The sequence below is a fragment of the Galeopterus variegatus genome, unplaced genomic scaffold, assembly GCF_000696425.1.
Source record: "Galeopterus variegatus unplaced genomic scaffold, G_variegatus-3.0.2 Scaffold643, whole genome shotgun sequence".
Taxonomy (NCBI): Eukaryota; Metazoa; Chordata; class Mammalia; order Dermoptera; family Cynocephalidae; genus Galeopterus; species Galeopterus variegatus.
This window is the reverse complement of record NW_007726754.1, coordinates 11,759-33,946: the sequence shown is the minus strand read 5'-3', so window position 1 is coordinate 33,946 and position 22,188 is coordinate 11,759. Positions and strand designations below refer to the sequence as shown.

Sequence of the window (22,188 nt, the reverse complement as noted above, 5' to 3'; positions counted from 1 at the left end):
ATGAAAAGCTGTAGCAATTATGTTTTAAAAAAGACTCCTATGCATAAACTTTTGCTTTTAGCTATTTCAAATGTTATCTCATCAAAAACACACAGTAGGTGCGTTTTGCACAGCAAGCAGTAGAAGTTAGGGATTTTTGAGAATCCTTGCAAGGTCCCAGCAAAATGGAGCCCCAGAGAATGAAATAAAAAGTATCAGCAAACCGGGAGGCTGAGGACTCTGCTCCTGGCTCAGTCCAAACTTTGTTAATGACTTGGGGAGGCAGTTTCTTCACTTGTTTGGACCCTAGTTTTCTCATTTCAGAGGTCCTTTACAGATTAACAAGTCTATGATCCATCATATAAGGAAACAGATCAATGAGCATAGTACTAGCACATAAAAAGCATTCAATAAATGGTAGCTAATATTACCAACAATATTTTAACTTTTATTTATATATAAAATACTGGCAGAACAGCATATATGAATAATACATGTATATACTTATACATGTGCACATGTATATAGCTTAATTAATTTTCCAAACTGAAAATGGTCAAACAGTACCCAGATCAAAAAACAGAATACAATCAGCACCTCAAAAGCCCCTCTGCCTTCCCCTTCATATCACCTACCACAAAGTGTAGCCTAACCTCTAACCATATAGTATGCCCTCTGTGATGCCTGGCTTATTTTGCTCAATATACTGTTGTGTGTAGTTGTAGAACATTTATCCTCACTGCTATATAGCATATCATTGTGTGATTACATCACTATTTATTATCCATTCCACTGGTGATGGGCAGTCGGGTAGTTTTCGGTTTGGGGCTATTATGAATAGTGAACATTCTAAGTTTTGGTGAACGTATGACTACATTCCTGTCGAGTGTGTGTGCTTATTGGGAGCATCTAAGAATAATAAATAATCTTTATTGAATTAATGCAAAGATTCTAAAGGTTCGGTGGTATATTGGAATGAGTTCACTCATCATTATCTTTAGAGTCTGTAACATTGTATTCAAAATGTTGGCAACATTAAATTAGAAATAGCAAAACTGAGTGAATATCTTAATTTGCACTTGAAACAATTCTTCCCACTCCAGAACTACATAAAAGAAAGTTAATATTTTATCTACTCCGAATAAAAAGAGTAACAATAAATGTGAAGAACTGGCTCAGTAATTGGATATCAGGAGACTTGCTTGGATCCCAGTCCTGACTCCCTAATGACATATGGAATTAACAAAACTATTTTAGCTCTCTAAAATGAAGTTCTTTCCTCTCTGAAATGTGGGAAATAATACAGAGCAGTGACTGGCAAACTACGGCCTGTATGCCATATCTGGCCTCTTGCCTATGTTTGTAAATAAAGTTTTATTGAAAAATAGCCATGCTCATTCATTTAAATATAACATATAGCTACTTTTGTGCTACAACAGCAAAGTTGAATAGCTGCAATACAGAACATACACAAGCCTAAAATATTTACTATCTTGTTCTTTAAAGAAAATGTTTGCGGGCCAGCCTGGTGGCGCACTGCTACAGTGCGCCGCTCTGCTACAGTGCGCCGCTTGGGAAGTGCGGCGGCGCTCCCGCCGAGGGTTCGGATCCCACATACAGACCGGTTCCCGCTCACTGGCTGAGTGAGGTGTGGGCGCAACACCGAGGGTTGCGATCCCGTTGCCGGTCCCGGTCCGGTACGGGCGTGACACTGAGGGTTGCGATCCGTTGCCGGACACGAAAAAAGACAAAAAAAAAAAGAAAATGTTTGCTGATTCCTACACTGGAAGATCACAATTATTTCTTTCAATTCTAATATTCTATATGTCCTAAAACATTGTTGTGAAACAGCTAAGGTAGCATCCAAGCATAAGAGGACAGCATAAAATCGAGCTTTGTGTGCACAGAACTCTCCTGTGGAAACCTATGTACATAAAGCAATACTGACTTTGGAGCACAGGCTTATAAGGAAACATTATGAGAATAAACAGAAATCTCAAGTTCACAAACTCCACTATGGGAATCCATGTTTAGGTAGGAAAGTATGAATGGAAAAGAGAAAGATAATTACAGGGAATTAATGTTTTATTTTATAAAAAAAGGATGAAGACTTTAGCTTTTTTGATTAATAGATGAATAACTGAATAGCATATTCATTGTTTCAGAATGCAACGAGATAATAAAATACCTCTTTGAGAGGATGGGCTAGCATTAATAGGATTACCAGAATTCTACAGCTTCTTACATGATCTTAATTAAAGAATGGGCCTTCTCTATTTTATAAGGCTGTCTCTTTTAAGAGCATGCTACAACATACACACCAAGTTGCAAAGGAAGAACAGGGTATCCACCTAAACAAGTGTACCCACCACTGGATTAGTTTCATTTTCCAAGGTGGATTACCTCAAGTCACAAGATCAGAGGTTTTCACTTTCTTCTGCTGGGACCAATCAATGGCATTCTTATGCCTACAACGTAGTTTGACACACATAGCCAGAAATTGATGGCTTCCAAAAGAACACGAAAATAATGATAATCAGGAATCCCACTAAGTACCAACAGTATATTAACAATGGGCATCTGCTACAGGCCAGAGCACAGATCAGCTGGGCTACAGGTTATGTGCAACTCTTGGAGAGCAAATGATAATTCCACCCCAATCCAAAAACACATGTGAAAGCAAGTGAATTAAAGTATAAAAATAACCTAGATTTTCCTCCAATTTGTATTAAAACACATTACCTACAACTCCTGTACTTTTTTCTTTTTTTGGTGTCTGGCTGGTACAGGGATCTGAACCTGTGACCTTGCTGTTACAAGGTTGTGCTCTAACCAACTTAGCTAACCAGCCAGCCCCCTGTACTTTTAACTGGTATTCATAACACTAGGATATCACAACTCCTAAGCTGAGAATTATTGCACTAGATTAAGAATTATAATTACATGCACGTTGCAAAAATGCTTTTTAGTTGCTTTAAAACAAGAACCCACAAAAAACAAAACCAAGAAGAAAGAAAAACAAGAAATCAAGAATATAAAATTATATATTTCACTTGGGCCTCTTTATATACTGGGATCTTTTATCAGCTTTCTTCATATTCCTCCTGTCCCTTAGCTGAGTGAACAACTGCTTTTGGGACTCTGAGTTCATAGAATTATTTTCACAGTTGTGATCAAGACAATAACCTTTACATTTCATTCATCTCAACAAATCAGCTCTGCTTCCAGCAACAGTCCAGTTTAACCTAAAACATACCCTGTATTGATTCCTCACAAGCACATAATGGGAAAACAGATTAAATTTCTCTATTTATTCCCATTTTAAATTTACTGTAACAAATTATTCTACTTGACATGACTATACAAAGGTCTGGTTCAAAAACAAAATTCCCACCTTAAATTCTTGCCAGAACAAACTAGTAATAAGTGTGCAGGTAAACAATAGCAAAATCTGCTTTCTTTCTAATATATTTCAAGTTTCACTTTCTATCTCAGATATTTAAAAAATCTAAATATTCAAATGCCTGGGTCATTGTACTTGGGATGTAGATATTGAATTCCACTCATAAAACATATCCTACTGAGAAAGAAAGAATTTCTACATCACCGTTGCATTTTAATACTATTTTCATTGACTCACAGCAAACACCAACAATGTTTTGAAGAAATATTTACAGAGTCACTGGCAATGTAGTTCTGGGTTTGTATGAAGCAACGGTATCAAACAAACAGTGTAAAACAGTACTTAAAACTATACTATTGAATATTCCTTCAGTGCCTGCATAAGCTACCCTGGTTTTTCATACTATGTATAAAAATGACAGTTACTGCTTTAGCAGGTAGCGAGTGTGACATACAGAGAATTTGTATATACTTACTATTCACCCCTTCAGATACAAATACATGATTATTTCAAGTGACTATTGAGATCGTTTATGGGATCAGGGTTCAAGATTAGATCAGAACCCTTCAAAGACTCATTTAACCCTGACATTTTTAAACACATACATTTTTCTTTTGGAAGTAAAAATTGCAATTGTTAGTAATAGCAAAAAAAGGGGGGGGGTAGTAAGAATCAGTACTTAAGAGTGTTTTGTATTATATATCATTGCTTCTCCACCTCAGGAAAATTAACTCTTTCTCCTTCCTTTCGTATTTGTTAGAAGGCAGTTACAATATTTTCCTTTTACACTTATGTTTTTATCAGAGGTTTCTATTTTCCTTTATTAAAGTTATGTCTTTCCTTATAACACTTGAGTTAATCAGTTTTAAGTATTTAACTTTTCTTGAGAAAGGTTTGGATGGTATCCTAAAATTCTTCTCTACCATAATTATATAGATAACAGAATCATTATATTTTTTAAAAATCCATTGAGATCATACAGCTTAACTCTAGTCTTTTATGGATGAAGAAATAAGATCCAAAGGGGTGGGAGCTAGTCACCATGTTCAGGAAGAGCCATGTTCCAAATTCCCAAGTGATTCCCTTTCACCTTGCATACTGCCTCAAACTCTGACCTGGAGAGTAAGCTTCTTCAAGGTCATCTACAAAGCTGGACTTCAGACCTGAGGCTAGTTTTTGTTCACAGTGCTTCTTTGGTAGTGCCTTAATTTGGATATTAGTGGTTTTTAGTGTACAGGAGGTTCCCTGGTCTATGTTCCATTTTACCAAAAAGCAACAGGGAATGGCAGAATAAAGTAAATATTGATGAAGTTATCAGTAGATGAGAACCCAAGAAAATAGGGATAATGAACACTACTGAGAAATAAGGAAATAGAGAAATACATTTGGAAAATATCTTTGACTTAATATCAAGAAACAATCTGTATTTAGAACAAAGATCACATTTCACTAAATTAATTTTTATTTGTAAATACCTGTTAGGTGTCCACTCATAGTTTTGTCGTGACTATTGAATAACTGCCTGTATTTTAGTCTCGATGATTGAGGAACCGCCCATTCTGCCACTGGAGGGACACTGTGGGGGAAAGAGGAAGAAGACAAAGAGGATTAACTATAAGGAATTACCTACTGAAGTTCTTTAAAACAATTAATAAAGAACTTCTCTAGATAATAATATCTAACTATAACTATATTTTATTTATTTTCCAGTCAATACTTCTGAATTTTCTGTAATGAGTGCTTCCCATGAGTAATTTCTCTCAAAACAGAAAAGCTCATTATTTTTCCAGAATCAAGGATAAACACAACAGACCATGTGGCTGTTTCAAGTTGTATATAAAATTTAGTAATTTAAAGGGTCTACAAAAGTATGGAAAATCTCCTTGGAACCGAGGCGATATACTAATGTCCAGGTTTTTCTAATCCTCTAGAACATTTCTATTTTGGTTGAAAAGCAATGCTGACAATAAACAAGTAACTGCCTTTAAAAGTACTAATTCTTCCGTATCCACTCATCTGATGATGGACATTTGGGCTGGTTCCAACTCTTGGCTATTGTAAAGAGTGCTGCAATGAACATTGGGGAACAGGTATATCTTCGACTTGCTGATTTCCATTCTTCTGGGTATATTCCCAACAGTGGTATAGCTGGGTCATATGGTATATCTACACAATGGAATACTACTCAGCTATAAAAACGAATGAAATACTGCCATTTGCAACAACATGGATGGACCTTGAGAGAATTATATTAAGTGAAACGAGTCAGGCACAGAAAGAGAAATACCACATGTTCTCACTTATTGGTGGAAGCTAAAAACAAATAAATAAATTCACACACACACACACACAAATACCGGGGGTGGGGGGGGAAGAAGACTTAACAACTACAACTCCTTGAAGTTGATACGACAAGCAAACAGAAAGGACATTGTTGGGTGGGAGGGGGGAGAGGGAGAAGGGAGGGGGGGGTTGGTAATGGGCCACAATAATCAACCTCACTGTATATCGACAAAATAAAATTAAAAAAAAAAAAAAAGACAAAGAAATTTAGAATCACAAGAAAATTTAGAGATCACCTCTCAGCCAATATTGCCTAACTGGTTTCCCTTCTAAAATAATGCAGCTTCATTCATTTGATAGCTAAAATAAAATACTTTTAGACACTAATATTTACCGTCACCACATGCATGGTATTAAAAAGATCCTAAAGAAGCAAAAAAAAAAAGTACTAATTCTTCAATATGTTTACCTTTCCAGATACTTAAATACAGGGCTCATTTCTTAATGAAGCAAAATTATTTCATTTGGGGAAGTTTAAATTCCCACCGAATGGAGAATTTCCCAGAGAGAGAACAGCACATTTCCAGGGCCAGAGCAAATCAGTGGAGAGGTAATGGACAGAGCTCCGCTTTCTTGACTGCAATTCAGTACTGACCTCTCCTTGCCAATGTGCCACAACCCTGACCTAAGGAAACCCCTGCCAGCAGGCAGGCAGGGTCCAGACATCCACAGCAACACAAGTGTCACACTGGTACCAATGGCTGGTTAAGAGTCTAATGTCTAAATCAAGTAATTTACACACAATGGCTGAGCTGACAGTACAAATGGCATACCACTTCCAGGACAGATAGCAACTAATGCCTCACTTACAATTTCCTTTCATTTCAACAAGAAGATATGCTTCTCACATGTAAAAGCAAAATTTTAATCATACATTGAACCTCCTTGTCATCATTTGTATGTGTTATCTTTGCACTTATATTTATTACATACAGTTCATAAAGCACAGGAAACAACTCCCAAACACTTGAAAAGTACTTACATAAATTCACCTTTTTCGTTTTTATGAGTTTCTTAGTAAAAAAAAAAAACACTTACCATGATCTATTCTGCTGTGAGTACTTCTGCAATAACTCTCTCATTTTAAACTAACTAATATTTTGCTGATTCTGACTCCTACCTATTTGTCAAGAAGCTAACTATCTTGCTCCTGCACCCCAGGAATGTAGGGTGTTATACACAGACAGTTGTCCCAGATAACACTTATCAAGTCATAGTTTTCTGCCAAATTCCTGAGAATCTAAATAAACTAAGAATTTATTAGTATGTTTCACAAAAGTTAAGTACTACATTGCAAACATTTACTAGAAATTTAATTACTGAAAAGATGACTACTAACAAAAAAAAAGGTGACTACTAACAAAAAAAACCCAGTTAATGGCATTAATGTATGTTAATACTGATAGTTTATTCATTCTAATGTCACATATCTATTTTAAGGCACATTTCAAAATCCCTTATACAAAGTCAGAGAAAACTCAAAACTTTGTCATGGTATAGAAGAAAGAATTTTAAAAAATATAAAACTCACTGTCAGACTACATAATTTTAAATCTCAGCTCTACCATTTACTAAGCTGTAGACTAAGGGTGAGGTATATAACTTCTCTGGGTTTGACTCCTCATTCACAATCTTGAGACAATATCTACTGCTTAGGTGGTTGTGGGGTTGAATAGGATTAATGAGGTGCCTGACAAACTAAATACTCAATAAATGTTCAGCATCTTAAGAGTAGAACCTTGATTACGTGGAACACAAATACCTGTGTACCACAATTAAAAGAAGTTTTTTAGAGGGCTGACCAGTTAGCTCACTTGGTTAGAGCATGGTGCTGATAACACCAAGGTCAAGGGTTTGGATCCCCGCACAGGCCAGCTGCCACCAAAAACAAAAAAAAGTTTAGAGAAAACTTGCATAGTTAAAAACACACGCCTTAAAATCAGAAAGCTCGGTCAACTCTTAGTTCAGTCATTTCTGAGTTACATTTTCTTGGGCAAATTATGTAATGTCTCAGAGTTTGTTCCTCATCTATAATATGGAAAAAATTATAGAGTCATCTTATGGGGAATAATGAATAAAGTGCATAAAGACTTGGAACAGGGCTTTCCAGTTTATGGATTTTCTTTAAATCATTTTTTAAAAGGTAATGCATTATTAAATTATATTCGACAAGCTCTTCTAAGTGAGAAGATGACTTGATTCACTTAAAAAAGATTTCTAATGAGGATTGACACAAGAAAAGATGGAATCATCTTCATTTATATACACCTTAATTCCAAAAGTTTTCAGACAGCTTACAAAGAGACTTAATTTCTCATGTTAGTGTAATAGTATACAAGGGAAAAAATTAAGGATAAGAGAAAATAAAAATGATAATATGAAACCAAGGTTAGCCAAAATATAAGCAACAAGGTCATGTGAGATTTATCAAAATTGAACCACATATTTGATTAATGTGAATAATTTGAATAATTCATTACATAAAAAATGGTCGTTAGGGCCGGCCCGTGGCTCACTCGGGAGAGTGCGGTGCTGATAACACCAAGGCCCCAGGTTCGGATCCCATATAGGGATGGCCGGTTTGCTCACTGGCTGAGCGTGGTGCTGACAACACCAAGTCAAGGGTTAAGATCCCCTTACCGGTCATCTTCTAAAAAAAAAAAAAAAACAACTGGTCTTTAATTGGGTTTTACTAATAATCCACACAGACTCCATGAGACTATTTAAGACAGAATTAAAAATAAGGCTAATTGTGACTGTACTCATCATATAAAAAATTTCACACAAACTTTTAAATGATTAACAGAAAATATTTCATTTCCTTTTTTTCCCTACAACTTAGAATTCTATTTTGCTATTTTTAAACATTTGACAGATTTGTTATCCTCTTAAGAAAACAGGATACAAAGCCTTTAAGAAAATGTCACATCCTTAATTTCTGTAATAACTGCAACAAACAAATGATAAAACCTAGTGACATCCAGATTTTTGGGGGGTTTTTTTTGCAGCTGGCCGTACAGAGATTGAACCTTGGACCTTGGTGTTATCAGCAACATGCTCTAACCAACTGAGCCAGCTTCCCCAGAATTAAAAAACTTATTATTAGCATTCTATAAAATTCAAGAAAGTAACAAATAAATAATATAGTTAATTCTTTTTCAAATTTATGAGTTAATCAGACAATGGCTTTAACCAAACTTCCCATTTAAAAATGGATTTAACCAAAGTTTCCACATTTAAAAACAAAACAACCAGGCAGGTGGGTTAGCTCACTTGGGAGAATGTGGTGTTGATAACAGCAAGATTATGGGTTTGGATCCCCATCAGGCCAGCTGCCAACAAAAACCAAAAACAAACAAATAAATAAATAAATGAAAACTTACCTGGCCACATCAAACGATTGTGCCTTCTGTAATTTAGTGTTTAACTGGGACCCTGGACCAGATCTACTAAAGGAAGAACTCTTTGGCAATGTGGCTGCTGTAAAAATAAATGTTTAATAATTTTAATTCTACAAAAATAAAAAAACTTTTCCCTGTTTACAAAAAGTAAAACGCATAGTCCTTTCTTACCAGCCTGGACTCTTAATAAGAGTTATTCTCTCCTTATATTCTATCCTGTCAAAAACATTTCTACATTTACTACTTCTACTGAAAATCACCTTATTAAGTAGTATGCTGACATCCATAAAATTTTACTCTTCATTTCACATTTAATATCACATTATAGGACCTGTTCCAATAGCTAACAAGATAACAACTTAAATATATAATATCATTTTCTTAACTGCACAAAGGAGCTGAAATCAGATGTAAGAGCCAAGAAGTCACAGACCACAGTCTTAGCCAGATAATATGTGACCCTAAGGAGGGTCAGCTTTTGTGTCTGATTCTCATTTGGGCTGGCTAGTTGTGTGTCAGGAAAAAACCACTCTGAGTCTTAGCCACATTCCCTCACCCTTGCCTGCTGTCTTGCAACATCTGCCATTAGCCACAAAAGAAAACAAGACTCAGAGTGTGTGGATTCACTGACACTGCTGGAAAAACAACTGCACACACTTTCTTGGCTGCCGTCACATCTGCAGTCATGGCCATATATGACAGGTGGACTGCACTGCGACAAGAAAATCTAAAAAAACAGAAGTACATTTCAATTCTTTGGCTATAACCTAGAGATATATCCTGATACATAAAATAAATCCAGGGGGCCTCAGGCATAGAAATAATGTTTCATCGTGCTAAAAACCATGCTGTCATTACTACTGAATTTACTCAGATGTATCCAAAGTACTTTAAAAAAAAAAAAAAAAAAAACTTTCCGTACAGATACAATTTCATTAAGATTTGTTAAGCCAAGCATATCTACATCTACAGTTGATGCTTTCTTTTAATTAAAGGAAAAAAAGCCTTTTAATAAAGTCTTTGAATAAATGAAATGAACTAAACTAAGAAATTTTAAATCCTTTCCTTTAGTTAAGCAAGCATGTAATACTATGACCTCAATATATTTAATCATTTAATAGAATTCCTTTTCCCATTCTGCCTGATTGATTCAAGCTGAACTTCCTCAAAAAAATATGCAATATTCTTCTTTTTCCTTGCCCCACCCCACCTCATTCTATTCCTAGGGGATTGGCTTGCATATTAGCAATTCATACATAGCAGCCAAAGAAAAATACTAACTGATACATGAAAACACAAAATGTTCAAATACTATTCAACTTCACTTGCTCTTATCAAGCCCTTGAAAAGAAATTATGCTCTTGGCTTTCACTGCTGAATTCACCTTTGTCCACAGTGGTACCCGGAGATCTATAATTCCATTCTCTTTCCCGCACTAATAATACCCTATTATTATGTGTTGGTAAGCCAATACTCTAGCATATCCCATTCAATATACTGGGAAAAAACGGGAAATTAAATGAAAAAAAACAAAGATAATCAGAAAGTGAAGCCAAAAGATTTAACAAGAATGAAGAGCAAAATACAAAGTAGTGAAAATTCAGCCTATGGTATCAGCTGGTCACATACCAGGGTGAGCAAATGCAGGCAGAGGTTGTATAACTGGGGGAGCCCCGTTAGCCAGGGGAGGCACTGCTGCTGTAGGAACAGAAGATACTAGGGGTGGAGACATTCCAACAACTGGGATGGATCCCATTGGCACTGGGGCAACAGCTGTAAGCGGTGGCATGCTGGCAATACCTCCTATACCTATGAAGAAAAAAATCCCCCCAAAATTCACATCTTATCACATTTCAACATTCAATAATTAATCCAGTACTGCTTGAAGAAGAAAGTCACTTTCCAGCTGTGTTTAAATATATTCCCATTTAAAATATGATTTCACCAGCTGATCTAAAAGAAGTTATTGACGAAGATTGAAATCTCTGGGAAGTAGTGATTTGAAATTATGAGATGACTTAGCCTTTTAAGGTATATTTTAGAGCGGGGGCTGGAAAACTATGGCAGACAGGGGGAAGGATTTGCTGATCTTAGCCACAGTCAGAAATTCCACTGCTCAAATGTCTTTTAGATTTTAATATATAGGCCACTCTCCAACCCTTTCTTTTCTGTACAAATTATTTGTTGAAAGACCCGGGCATGTGACTGTAGAGTTTCCCAGTCTGATTTTGCTGATTGCATCCTCATACCACAGCTCAACATTTCCTCTATCCTCTGCATTTCCTGCAAATGGGCAGCTAATCCAAAGATTGGATTGAACTCAGGTGGAATGTCTTTGGCAAGACTATAGGCACATCATATGTAGGTTTTTTGGTGGGTTTTTGTGTGTGTGTGTGTGTGACTTGGCAATGATTGATGCATAATGCCTATATTCATTTATTCACAGTGAGTTGCAAAATAGTGAAGTTCATCATATGTAGGTTTTTTGGTGGGTTTTTGTGTGTGTGTGTGTGTGACTTGGCAATGATTGACGCATAATGCCTATATTCATTTATTCACAGTGAGTTGCAAAATAGTGAAGTTCTTTTTTTTTTTTTTTCCTTTTTGTCATTTTTCGTGACTGGTAACGGGATCACAACCCTCAGTGTCGCGCGACTGGCAACGGGATCGCAACCCTTGGTGTCGCGCCCGCACCGCGTTCAACCAGTGAGCGGACCGGTCTCTATATGGGATCCGAACCCTCGGCGGGAGGGCCGCCGTGCTCCCGAGCGCTGCACTCTACCGAATGCGCCACCGGGCCGGCCCAAAATAGTGAAGTTCTAATCTTACCATCTCTTTGTCATTTATTAGCTGAAATACTTCTATAAAGAGGTTCTAATGAGAATCTATTACTTGCGATTCTATCAGTTGTACAGCTCAGACAGATGTTTTCCTTGTACCTCTTTTTAAGACAATAAACTGGTTCTCAATAATCCTCCTAAGGTGAATTATTCTTCTTTAATATATATTATTACTAAGACATACACATAAACATATTTACTGCTTTAATTCTTCGCACTTATCACTGAAGCTCAAATTGGCCCTATCTTTGGCCAATATGAGCATCTTCAGGTTGGGTTCCGAGAACTTCTGACATCACCCTTCTATTCTTTGATAGATTCCTTGCTGACCAGTATTACAAGATGAGCTCTTCTAAGACCATAATGTACATTTCATACTCCAAACCTAGAATCAGTTATTTCTCCAAGAAACTCTGGTTTGTTTCAGTGAGAAATGGTATTTCAAGACCACAATCTGAGCACTAGGAATGCTCACACTGCTACTGGGGTAGATCATTGTTTATAGGTTTTTTAGTGGACAGAGCTAGGAGACGGAGAGATAAACAGACAGCAGGGGGGAGGCCTTATGAGTTCTTATGGATACTTCTAATTTGAAAATTCACCTTATTTCTGAGATTTAAAATTCTGATTTATGTTGGTCTTTCACATCGTGTATCATTTTCTCAGGATCTTTTAGTTTGCTTTGAAAGACTGAGTGCTTTCACTGTCTACAGGGGTGTTATTTGGCTCTTTGTTCTCTTTTCCCTAATAATAACTTTGTGTGGGATTTGACCTTGCTTGATATTTTATGTTGCTTACTTTCACATGAGCCTTGCTTCTTGGGATTTCCAGTCTTCATCCTCCTCCCCCACTCTTGTTTGGGCCTTCTCTTTCCTTTATCCATGTCCCTGTACTACTCAATTTTGATTCCATTCTCAGTCACTTCTCAGTATGGGGTCCTAGGAGGCCTCGTTAGGTTAGTTTTGAGAGTTCACAGGGACTAGACTGTTCCTGATCTTTCAGGTCATCCAACCCTGTGCCCTTGTATTCAGCCAGTACTTCAGAGAGTATAACCCCACCCAGTTTCAGTCACTGCTCTCAGACTGGTTGGTTGAACTTTCTCATGAATAGCTGCTAGCTATTTTGAGGTTTTCCTGTTCTCAAGTACACCAGATACCCTATTTCTTCCCTCTTTCTCCTGCACTGTTACAGCCTTACACACTTCTGTTTGTATTTCTTTTTACTAAGAGCATGTATTACTTTTATAAGATTTTTCAAATAGTGTTGTTGAGCACAGTGGCTGTCCCTGGGTAATAGGATTAATAATAGTTTTCACTTTTTTCTTCAAATCTTTTTGCACTGTCAATTTATAATTGGCATCTATTACTTATAAAATGAGCAAAAATATATTTTTACTTTGAAAAACAATAACAACAATGTTTATAGATATTGAAAATCCAACAAAGAATAAAAATTCTAACCTGGGTTTCACTGGGTAAGAGTTTATTAATTACAGTCATCTAGATGACTGGTTTACAGTTCACGTATGTACTATCAAGCATTACCATGCATCTCATTTGTATCAGATCAACTTTATATATCAACATATACCAATATGTATCAAGTAGACCTTGTCAGTTTTACAATCCCCAAGTTTTATAAATAAAGACTATTTGATGACTATATTAAATTATACTTCAAATCATGGTTTTTGCTTATGTAAGAACGGTAATCAAGCAACAGCTAAAAAACAAACTAAAAACTTTCCTTGAACTATCATTCAGACTCTCAAAAAGTCTTGATAACAGGATATTGCGCTAACCAGTTAACCTTCAAGATACTTAGCCCATCATTACTATAGACCCCTAACTGTAAAAGGAGGCTTACCTCAAAATGCCACTGAGAAAGAAGACTATTACTTCAAATTAACTGGCACCAACCAAACTAGATAAAACCAGTCATTAAAAAAAAAAACAAAACAGTTTAATCACCAGACTGGTAAAAGCACCTTTTAAGCTTTCAAATGTGTGGAAATCTTATCTTACAACCTAATTTTTCTATTTTAAGTGACCCACTCAGCTTTTAAATAGCCATGCAAAGACTACCACCCCCTTATCAATTGACTACCTTTTCTGAACAAATGATCTGTTAAATAAATACATTTACCTAAGGCTATACTCTAGAAACCATCACCTCTGACTGTGCTCTTAACTCTTGAAATTTTCCCATCCCTCCTGTATCACAGTTTTCCCTCTCTACTCTATAGAATGCGAAAGCACTTAGCTGATGTGGTCCTCCAGCTATCTTCTTTCCAGTTAAACTCTCTCCCCTCTTCCAAGCCTCCAATCAGGCTTTTGTCCCTTCCATTCCACTGAAACTGCTTGTCAAGGTCACTGGGTGACCTTTTCTGTCTTATTCTTACTCAGTCTCTCAGAAGCAACTCAAACAATAGAGCACTCCCTCTTCATTGAAACACTTTTTCTTGGCTAATAGGATACTAATCTTCTCCCATTTCATTCTTGTTAGTCTCAGTTGCTGGTTTCTTCCATTTTACCAGACCACCTTAACATCTTAATTTGGAAATCTACTAGGTCCCTCGAACATGGCCAAAACTTTTGATTTTCCCCTCCAAACCATTCTTTTTCCTGATATTCCCATCTCAGTATATGGTTACACCATCCATCTAGTTATTCAGGCTAAAAACTTTAATTCTCTTTCCTAACTTCTTATTTCCACTCCATTGACAAGTTCTTTCTACTTTTCTGCCAAAATAAAGAATATAATGAATTTAATCTGTCCTTCACAGATTATCACCACCCAGATCTAAATTACCATTGCCACTTGCCCACAGCAAAAGCCTCCTTACTGATCACCAGGATTCTACCAAGCTCACTATGATTCAGTCTTGAGATAACATAGACTAATTTTTCTAAGTGTCTATCAACCATGTAGCTTTCAATTGCACTTAGAGAAAAAATTCTATCTCCTTAGTATGGTTTTGTTAGGCCCCAAACCCTCTGGCTTCTGCGTTACCTTCCTAACCTTATGGCCTAACTGATGTGAAAATGCCTAATCTTTGTTCCTGGAACACCTTGTGAACACCAGGCTGGTTTATACCTTAGTACCTTTGCAATGACTCCTGCCAGAAAGGCTTCTCCCTTAGATCTTCCCATGCCTTTTATTATCTAAGTCAGAACAAAAGTAAACTCCTCAGAGAATTCTTCCCTGGCCACCCTGTCCCATTGGTCTCTTTCTCTCTCTCTTTCTCTCTCTCTCTCTCTCTCTCTCTCTCTCTCTCTCACCCTGTTTTAATGCATTGATTGCACTTATTCCTACCTGAAATTATTTGTTTGTTTGCTTCCCCCAACTTAAAAATAAGCTCCAAAGCTGCAGAAGCCATGATGTCTTGTTCGCCACTCTGTTCCCAGCAACTAGAACACATAGTAGGGGCTTTAAAAGTACTGGCTTAGTCCAAGAAAACCATGTACTCTGGCAAAACAAAAACCAAACAAAAGAAAAATAAATTCTCCCTGAATTAGCTGGGTCTAGAGAAAAAAAAGAATTACGCTGTGTGCAAACATACTGAGGGAAGAAAGAACCAAGCATATTCACAGAATTTCCTAGAATACCGCTGGGTGCCCTTAGACAAGTCACAATATCACCGCACTCCATGTCCCTCCTCTATATCGTGGAGGAGTGGAACAAAATGATTGCTCAGACCCCAGCCTGCCTAAATTCTACAGTGTGTTAACACCTGCGTTGATATACATGCACAAACGAACGCTGGAAGAATGATGTTCCATGCTACCCAGCTGGTTTGGTGTAATAAAGGTGCACAGAAAGAAGGAAATAGGAAACTTACAGCCTTTACAAAAACCCTGGGTTCAGATAGGTTTTATGTCTCCTGTTACAAATATGACTTGAGGCAAACGGTTCAACCTAGAATCTCAGTTCTCTTATTTACATAACAGGGCTAATAATTTCTGCATACTTTCAGAGTTATTGCTGTGATCAAGTAAAATACTATATGTGAAGGCACATACTTCCTGTGAGGGCTAGGAAATGCATAGTCAGATAATTTTTAATATTAATTAGAAAACAATGATAACAATGATAAATTATTTTGTTTTCAAGTAGCCAGAAGAACTGTAAGAAAAATTTACCCCAGGTTGAGCTGAGAGGTGTAACTAAAAATACTAGCAAAGAGCAGATCTTTGAGTAAATTTGGGCAAATTTGATTAGGACGATGTACTTTTAATTTCTCCTATGTCCTGATATTCCCTCATAGTTTATCCTATTGAAAATCTTTTACTGAGACTGTAGATGTGCTAAGAACAAGGTGAGAAAAGGCAAGGAGGAGCCTGGGGGAAGAGTTATGGGCTGGCTGGCAGTGTCAGGTCAGAAATCCAGGCAGGTTCCCTTAATGGCAGTGGCAGGTTAGTTAAGTGACTGGAAAACCCTCTTGACAATGAAGCCATAACCTCCTGAAAACAAATCAGCAATATCTCTACAGTTGAATTTCCTACAGCAGAATGGAGTAAGAGAAAACAAATTGTTAGAGGAAGAGTTACTGACCCCAGGTTTGAGGAGGAAAAAAAGAAATGAGATGCTTCTGGTCATTTGACCCTTTCTCCACTCTCAAGTTTCTTCTTGCAGCACTGGAAGGAGGCCAAAAGAAAACCAAATACCTTTAACTGTTTTATCACAAATCCTGACCAAAAGTTGGCTACAGGGATCTTCAGAGATTCTGAGTGACTTCCACTTAAAAAGGCTGGTTAACTACAGGCTAAGTCCTGTGAACACACCACAGACAAGACAAACAAAGGCCATGGTCACGTGCAGCCCACTGTATGGTTCGCTTCTGCTCTGCCCAGCCTTCACTCATACATGGGTTTTTCCTTCTTCTCTTGGACCACTATCCTACTTGCCTAAAAACTGTCCCCAAATCCATACCTTTTCTCTTAAGAAAACCAGCCTTGTGACCAAACCTCACCAAAAGAAAGGCAATACATAGTTTGTTTTTAATAGAAAATCTAATCAGTAAAACCAGAATATTTACCTTAGCTTATCACTAACTGTATCAGAGACAACCTGAATTACTGTTGACTGCCCCATCCCAAATCTACTTCATTTTATCACCTATATCAGATATGTCAGGATGAAGAGAGGAAAAGAAACTCCGCTGATTTTTGTTTTGTTTTAAACTGTTTAAGAACCTCCCCATGAATCATATGTTAGATCTGACCACTGCAATCTTCAAATCAACCTAAGTAATTAAAGTCTAGGGTGAGAACAGAGAAGAAATCAAAACTGCTGATGATCTCAGTCAAGTAATTACCAATTAACTTATAAGCATAATACCTGACTGAAAGATAATTTTTTATGAAATTATGATTTTAATCGGGATAACAATGTCTATATTTTTCTAGTCCACTTTGTTCTATTAAAGAATTTAATGTGGCCAATTGCATCAATACTGTGAATCTAAAAATACACTGTTAGACAGCATAATCCAAATGACTTGTTTATGCACAAGGAGAAATAAACACTTTATAGAAAAGGAAAACCAAAAGGAAGTATGTGACAATGTGAAGGGTCAATGTGAAGGGCAATAAAAAGATAGAAGATGCAGCAGCAGACTGAAAGTTTTCTCCTCTTACTCTAACCAACAATCTGCCCCTTTGCTTTCTTTCCTTTTTTTTTTTTTTTTTTTCTGGCAGCTGACAGGTTCAGGAATCTGAAACCCTTGACCTTGGTGTTATCAACACCAGGCTTTCATTTCATCCTAGGGTTCAAATATGAACATGCTCCATCTCCTCAGCATATCACATCTTCCTGCATAGGGCCATCATTTTTCCAGACAGAATTATTTCCTAGAATTTCATAATGATAGGAGGTAAACTGAAACCCTTGACCTTGGTGTTATCAACACCAGGCTTTCATTTCATCCTAGGGTTCAAATATGAACATGCTCCATCTCCTCAGCATATCACATCTTCCTGCATAGGGCCATCATTTTTCCAGACAGAATTATTTCCTAGAATTTCATAATGATAGGAGAAAAAAAAAAAAAAAAAAAAGGTAAAACTAAGACAAGAAAAAAGGGAAATACTTATTTAAAAAATATACAATTAAATATAGGAACCGATTCATTTTCAGACTTACCAAATGCTGGTGCACTAGAAATAGCAACTGGTTGCTGTTTCATGACAGGGGGAAGTGCAGAGGGGAGTTGATATCCTTGTAGCTTCAGTTTGATAAGTTTCATAGCTATAGAAAACTCCACTTGATCCATTCTTCCATCATTATTCATGTCAGCTAGTGCCCTGCAAACCAACAGCATGGACTCAGAACAACTGTGAACATAAGAGAACCTTCTGCAAACCACCACTCCCACTGGCACAAAAAATAATTAGCTTCCTTCCCTAGGGAGAAGAAAACTAAACAAAGCAAAACAAAACAAAAAAACTTGTTTACTAAGAAAGGATTTAGGAACAGAGTGCTATCTCTAGAGATGTTTGATTAGATTAATTCTTTTGTGGAGTTCTACAAACATCTACATAGGGATATGGCCTGGTATGCTATGCTATGGCTTATTATACTACACTATAATGCTACTAAAGCTCTTAAAACTTTTTCTCCCCCCAGAATCTTGCCCTGTATTACTCAGCAACATTGTAATTGAGCTTACAAATGTGCTTGCTATTTGAAAATGGTACTCAAACATACATGGTCCAAGTGACACTTGTAATGAGCTTTTATGAAAAGTATTTTCTCTCAAATAAGAGTAATAAGCAAAAGCAAGAAAGGGTTTGTACTTGCAATTGGAAACTCTATTATACAACCAAAAGTGTGCATGTTCATGACTTAACATCTTCTATATGAAAAACATTTATTCAGACTTCATTTCTTTTAATACAGATATTAAAAGCATGAAGATTTATTTTTTAAGCCAATCTAAAAAAATTTTTATTTGAAATATGAAATAAGACCAGCTAATTCAATTAAAATGCTATGACTAACAATCTTTTAAACTGAGCCACATACAGATAGCATCCAAAAAAGAAAATTAAGTTACACAGAAAATAATCCTACGTAGCTGGAGTTGACTTAAAAAAATATGGAACACAATAAAAAGCAAAGATTAAAACTCTCTAAAACTAATAAAAATGTAAAACTCAGCACACTTATTTTGGAAAATAAAGAAACATCATAAAGGAGGAAGCAAAGCTCCATGGCTGCAGGAACCTCCTTTTCACTTCATATAGGAGCTATCTGGTTCTCCTGTAGTCACGATCCTTCAGCAAACCACACTAGTGGAATCTGAATTTCCCTCACCACTAGTAAACTAACGATCCATTTCCTTACGTTCCGTGGTCATTTGGATTTGTACTTCTATAAACTGCTCATCCATATCTTTTGCCAAATTTTCTGATGGACTGTAGTCTTTTTCTTGTCAGTTTATAAGAGCTATTAACATATTACATATTAATATTAAATGTAAATTAATAAAATGTAACATTATTACGGTTTATAAGAGCAGTTAACATGTATATTACTATTAACTGTTTATCTGTCACTTGTTAAAAAAATTTAATTCATTATTTGTCTATTTTGTGACTATCTTTACCATACAGAAATTTTTCATGTTATACATAAAATATTTCTTTTTTCACAAAGTTTGTAGGTTTTCAGTACCTGATTTTCTAAGATTTTATTATTTTATTACACTTAAACCTTTAACGAAACTGTAATTGTGTGTTGGGGGCAGGTTATCCCACTGTTCAACAATATTTCTTCCAGATGAATACCTAACTTTTCCAGCAATATTTATTAATTTTAAATGGAGCATTTCCCCCCACTTCCATTAGGTGCTTATTTAGAGAAAATTAGAGAAACAATTTTATTTTTTATAATTATTTACATTACATGAGTATTAAATTATCTTACCAAACCTCTATAAATCTTATTAATTTTTTAATCTAAAATTTTTTGAGCTTAGTAAATATACAATCATGTAAGTGGCAAAAATAAAAAAAATAGCATTATCTTTCTTTTCCAATACAGTCACACATCACTTAACGAATACATTCTAAGAACTGCATAGTTAGGCAAACATCATAAAGCATACTAACCAAACCTAGATGGTACAGCCTACTACAAACCTAGGTGATAGATACATAGGGTCTATTGCTCCAACCACTATTGTATATGTGATCTGTTGATGAAAATGTTGTTATGCTTGACTGTATTTATACCAATCTTCTTTTTTATTGGTCTTATTGTATCTAAGACACTATTGAATGCCTTCCTACTTTGTTTTAAGTTTAAATGAAATGGCTTTAGTATTTTACTGTTTAGAATATTTGATAGTGATTTTTGGAAAGTGATCTGACATATTTATGTAGTTCCCTTTCTTCTTCTTAGAAATGGTTACTGTGTTTTTTATCAAATGCATCTAGTGGTAAGATCACAAGTTTTCTTTCTCCTTTTACCTGCTGATATAAAGACTAATCTTGATAGAATTTCTTGATTCTGAACCCATCTTGCATCTCTGGCATAAACTCAAGTTGGTGATAATATATTATTCTCTTCACACATTGTGGAATTCTGCGAATATTTTGTTTTAATTTTTTGCATCTATATTCATAACTGAAACTGATCTCTGGCTGCTTAATTTTGTACCGTCTTTAAGGTTTTATAAAGAAAGTGAAATAAATAAAATGAAAGAGAAAACTCCTCTTGTTTTTCTGAATATTTGTAAAAAGGTATTCAACTATTTCAAATAGTTTTCCGGGGGCAAAGGTTACCATTAATCAACACCAACATGTACACTAAAATAAATAGATCAGGCAGATGCCCAACCCCTATTCCCCATGCTACTGACTCAAAAGCATGTTTTCTAGTGAGAAACAGAAATATCCGATGTGGGGTAATGAGTGGGTTAGGAGAGAAGAGACTTTCTAGTAACAGCTTAATTAAATTAATTTAGTGTTTCTAAAAATCTTCCCAGTGAAGTGCCTCCAGGCAAGGAGAAGAAGCACGTAATCCTCAGATTCTACAGGTTTAACTTTAAACCACCCACTACAAGCCCAACACATGGTTGAGAATTTTGTGGCTTTCAAAAATAGTTTCTCAATTAACAAAACATAACTGTTGGGGCACCTTGATAATAGAAAACTCAAAGGAATCTATGGAAGTATAGTAGTTCTCCTGCTGATCTCAGCAATCAGCCCTTCCCTGCCCTGGCTCCCAGTACACTGACATGAAGTGACCATTCTATATCTCAAGGCTTCTGTGCCAAAAACTACTTCATCTCTGCCATACATTTCCTCTCCCATTTATAGTTATTTCTCCAGTTTACTTGTTTTTAATAATTCCCCCAAAAGAGTAACTGTAAGTCTGACAATACTGAAATTAAATTCACAAAGTAAAATACAAAAGTAAAAACGTGCTAAAAACAGGGTAAGTCAAACAACTGCTGTATATGACTCTTGAAACAACGTTTAGCCTGATATTAAAATCTGTACATAATAACAGGCACAGGTGAGATGAGAAAGGCAGCAGAGGTATGCTGGATACTAAGGGAAAGCTTTTTGTTTGATATGTGCAAATAAACTATTTTATCACTCTTATATACTGTTGGTTGGAAAAAGTGCTACAATTCCAAGTGCAGGGAAAATTACGTATGTATTTACTCCTTGACCCAAGCAAGTGCAAGCCTAGGAATTTACCCTGAAGATATAATTCCAACAGTTCAAAAACACATATGCATAAGCTCATTCATTGCTGCATTATTTGATATTGCAAAATATTGGAAATAACTTAAATGCATATACACGGGAGATTGGTTGAATAAAATAAACTATGGTATATTCCCTACAATGAATGCTATGTAACTGTAAAAAGAAAATGAGAAAGATCTGTATGAAATGATATGGATGATTTCCAGGGTATTTTAAATGAAGAAAGCAAAGAACAAAAGAGCATTTATAGTAGGTTATCTTCAATGTAAGGAGGAAGAGAAAATAATTCAAATATATACACATTATACATTGTATTCTTGCTTTTTTCTCACAAAAATAAACAAATAAAGAATAACAAGAAACTTATAAAATAGGTAGGAACAGGAATAAAGGGATAAGAGAAGTGAACACTTCTGAATATACCTTTTTCTACAGTTTTTGCTTTTAGAACCTTGTTTTTTTTTTTTTTTTTTTTTTTTTTTTTTTTTTTTTTCTTT

The 22,188-nt window shown here is 35.9% G+C and overlaps 1 protein-coding gene across 2 annotated transcripts in view; it reads right to left on the bottom strand.

Moving 5' to 3' along the window:
- Positions 1 to 22,188, bottom strand: part of ITSN1 (intersectin 1 (SH3 domain protein)) — a 146,014-nt gene that overhangs the window by 113,183 nt on the left and 10,643 nt on the right. For both annotated transcript variants that reach the window (XM_008570921.1, XM_008570920.1), the window contains exons 4-7: positions 18,111 to 18,271; positions 10,756 to 10,935; positions 9,109 to 9,205; positions 4,858 to 4,958 (exon numbers count right to left, since the gene is read on the bottom strand). In XM_008570921.1, the coding sequence (XP_008569143.1) occupies positions 4,858 to 4,958; positions 9,109 to 9,205; positions 10,756 to 10,935; positions 18,111 to 18,271 (539 nt within the window). The remainder of the gene's footprint in view (positions 1 to 4,857; positions 4,959 to 9,108; positions 9,206 to 10,755; positions 10,936 to 18,110; positions 18,272 to 22,188) is intronic.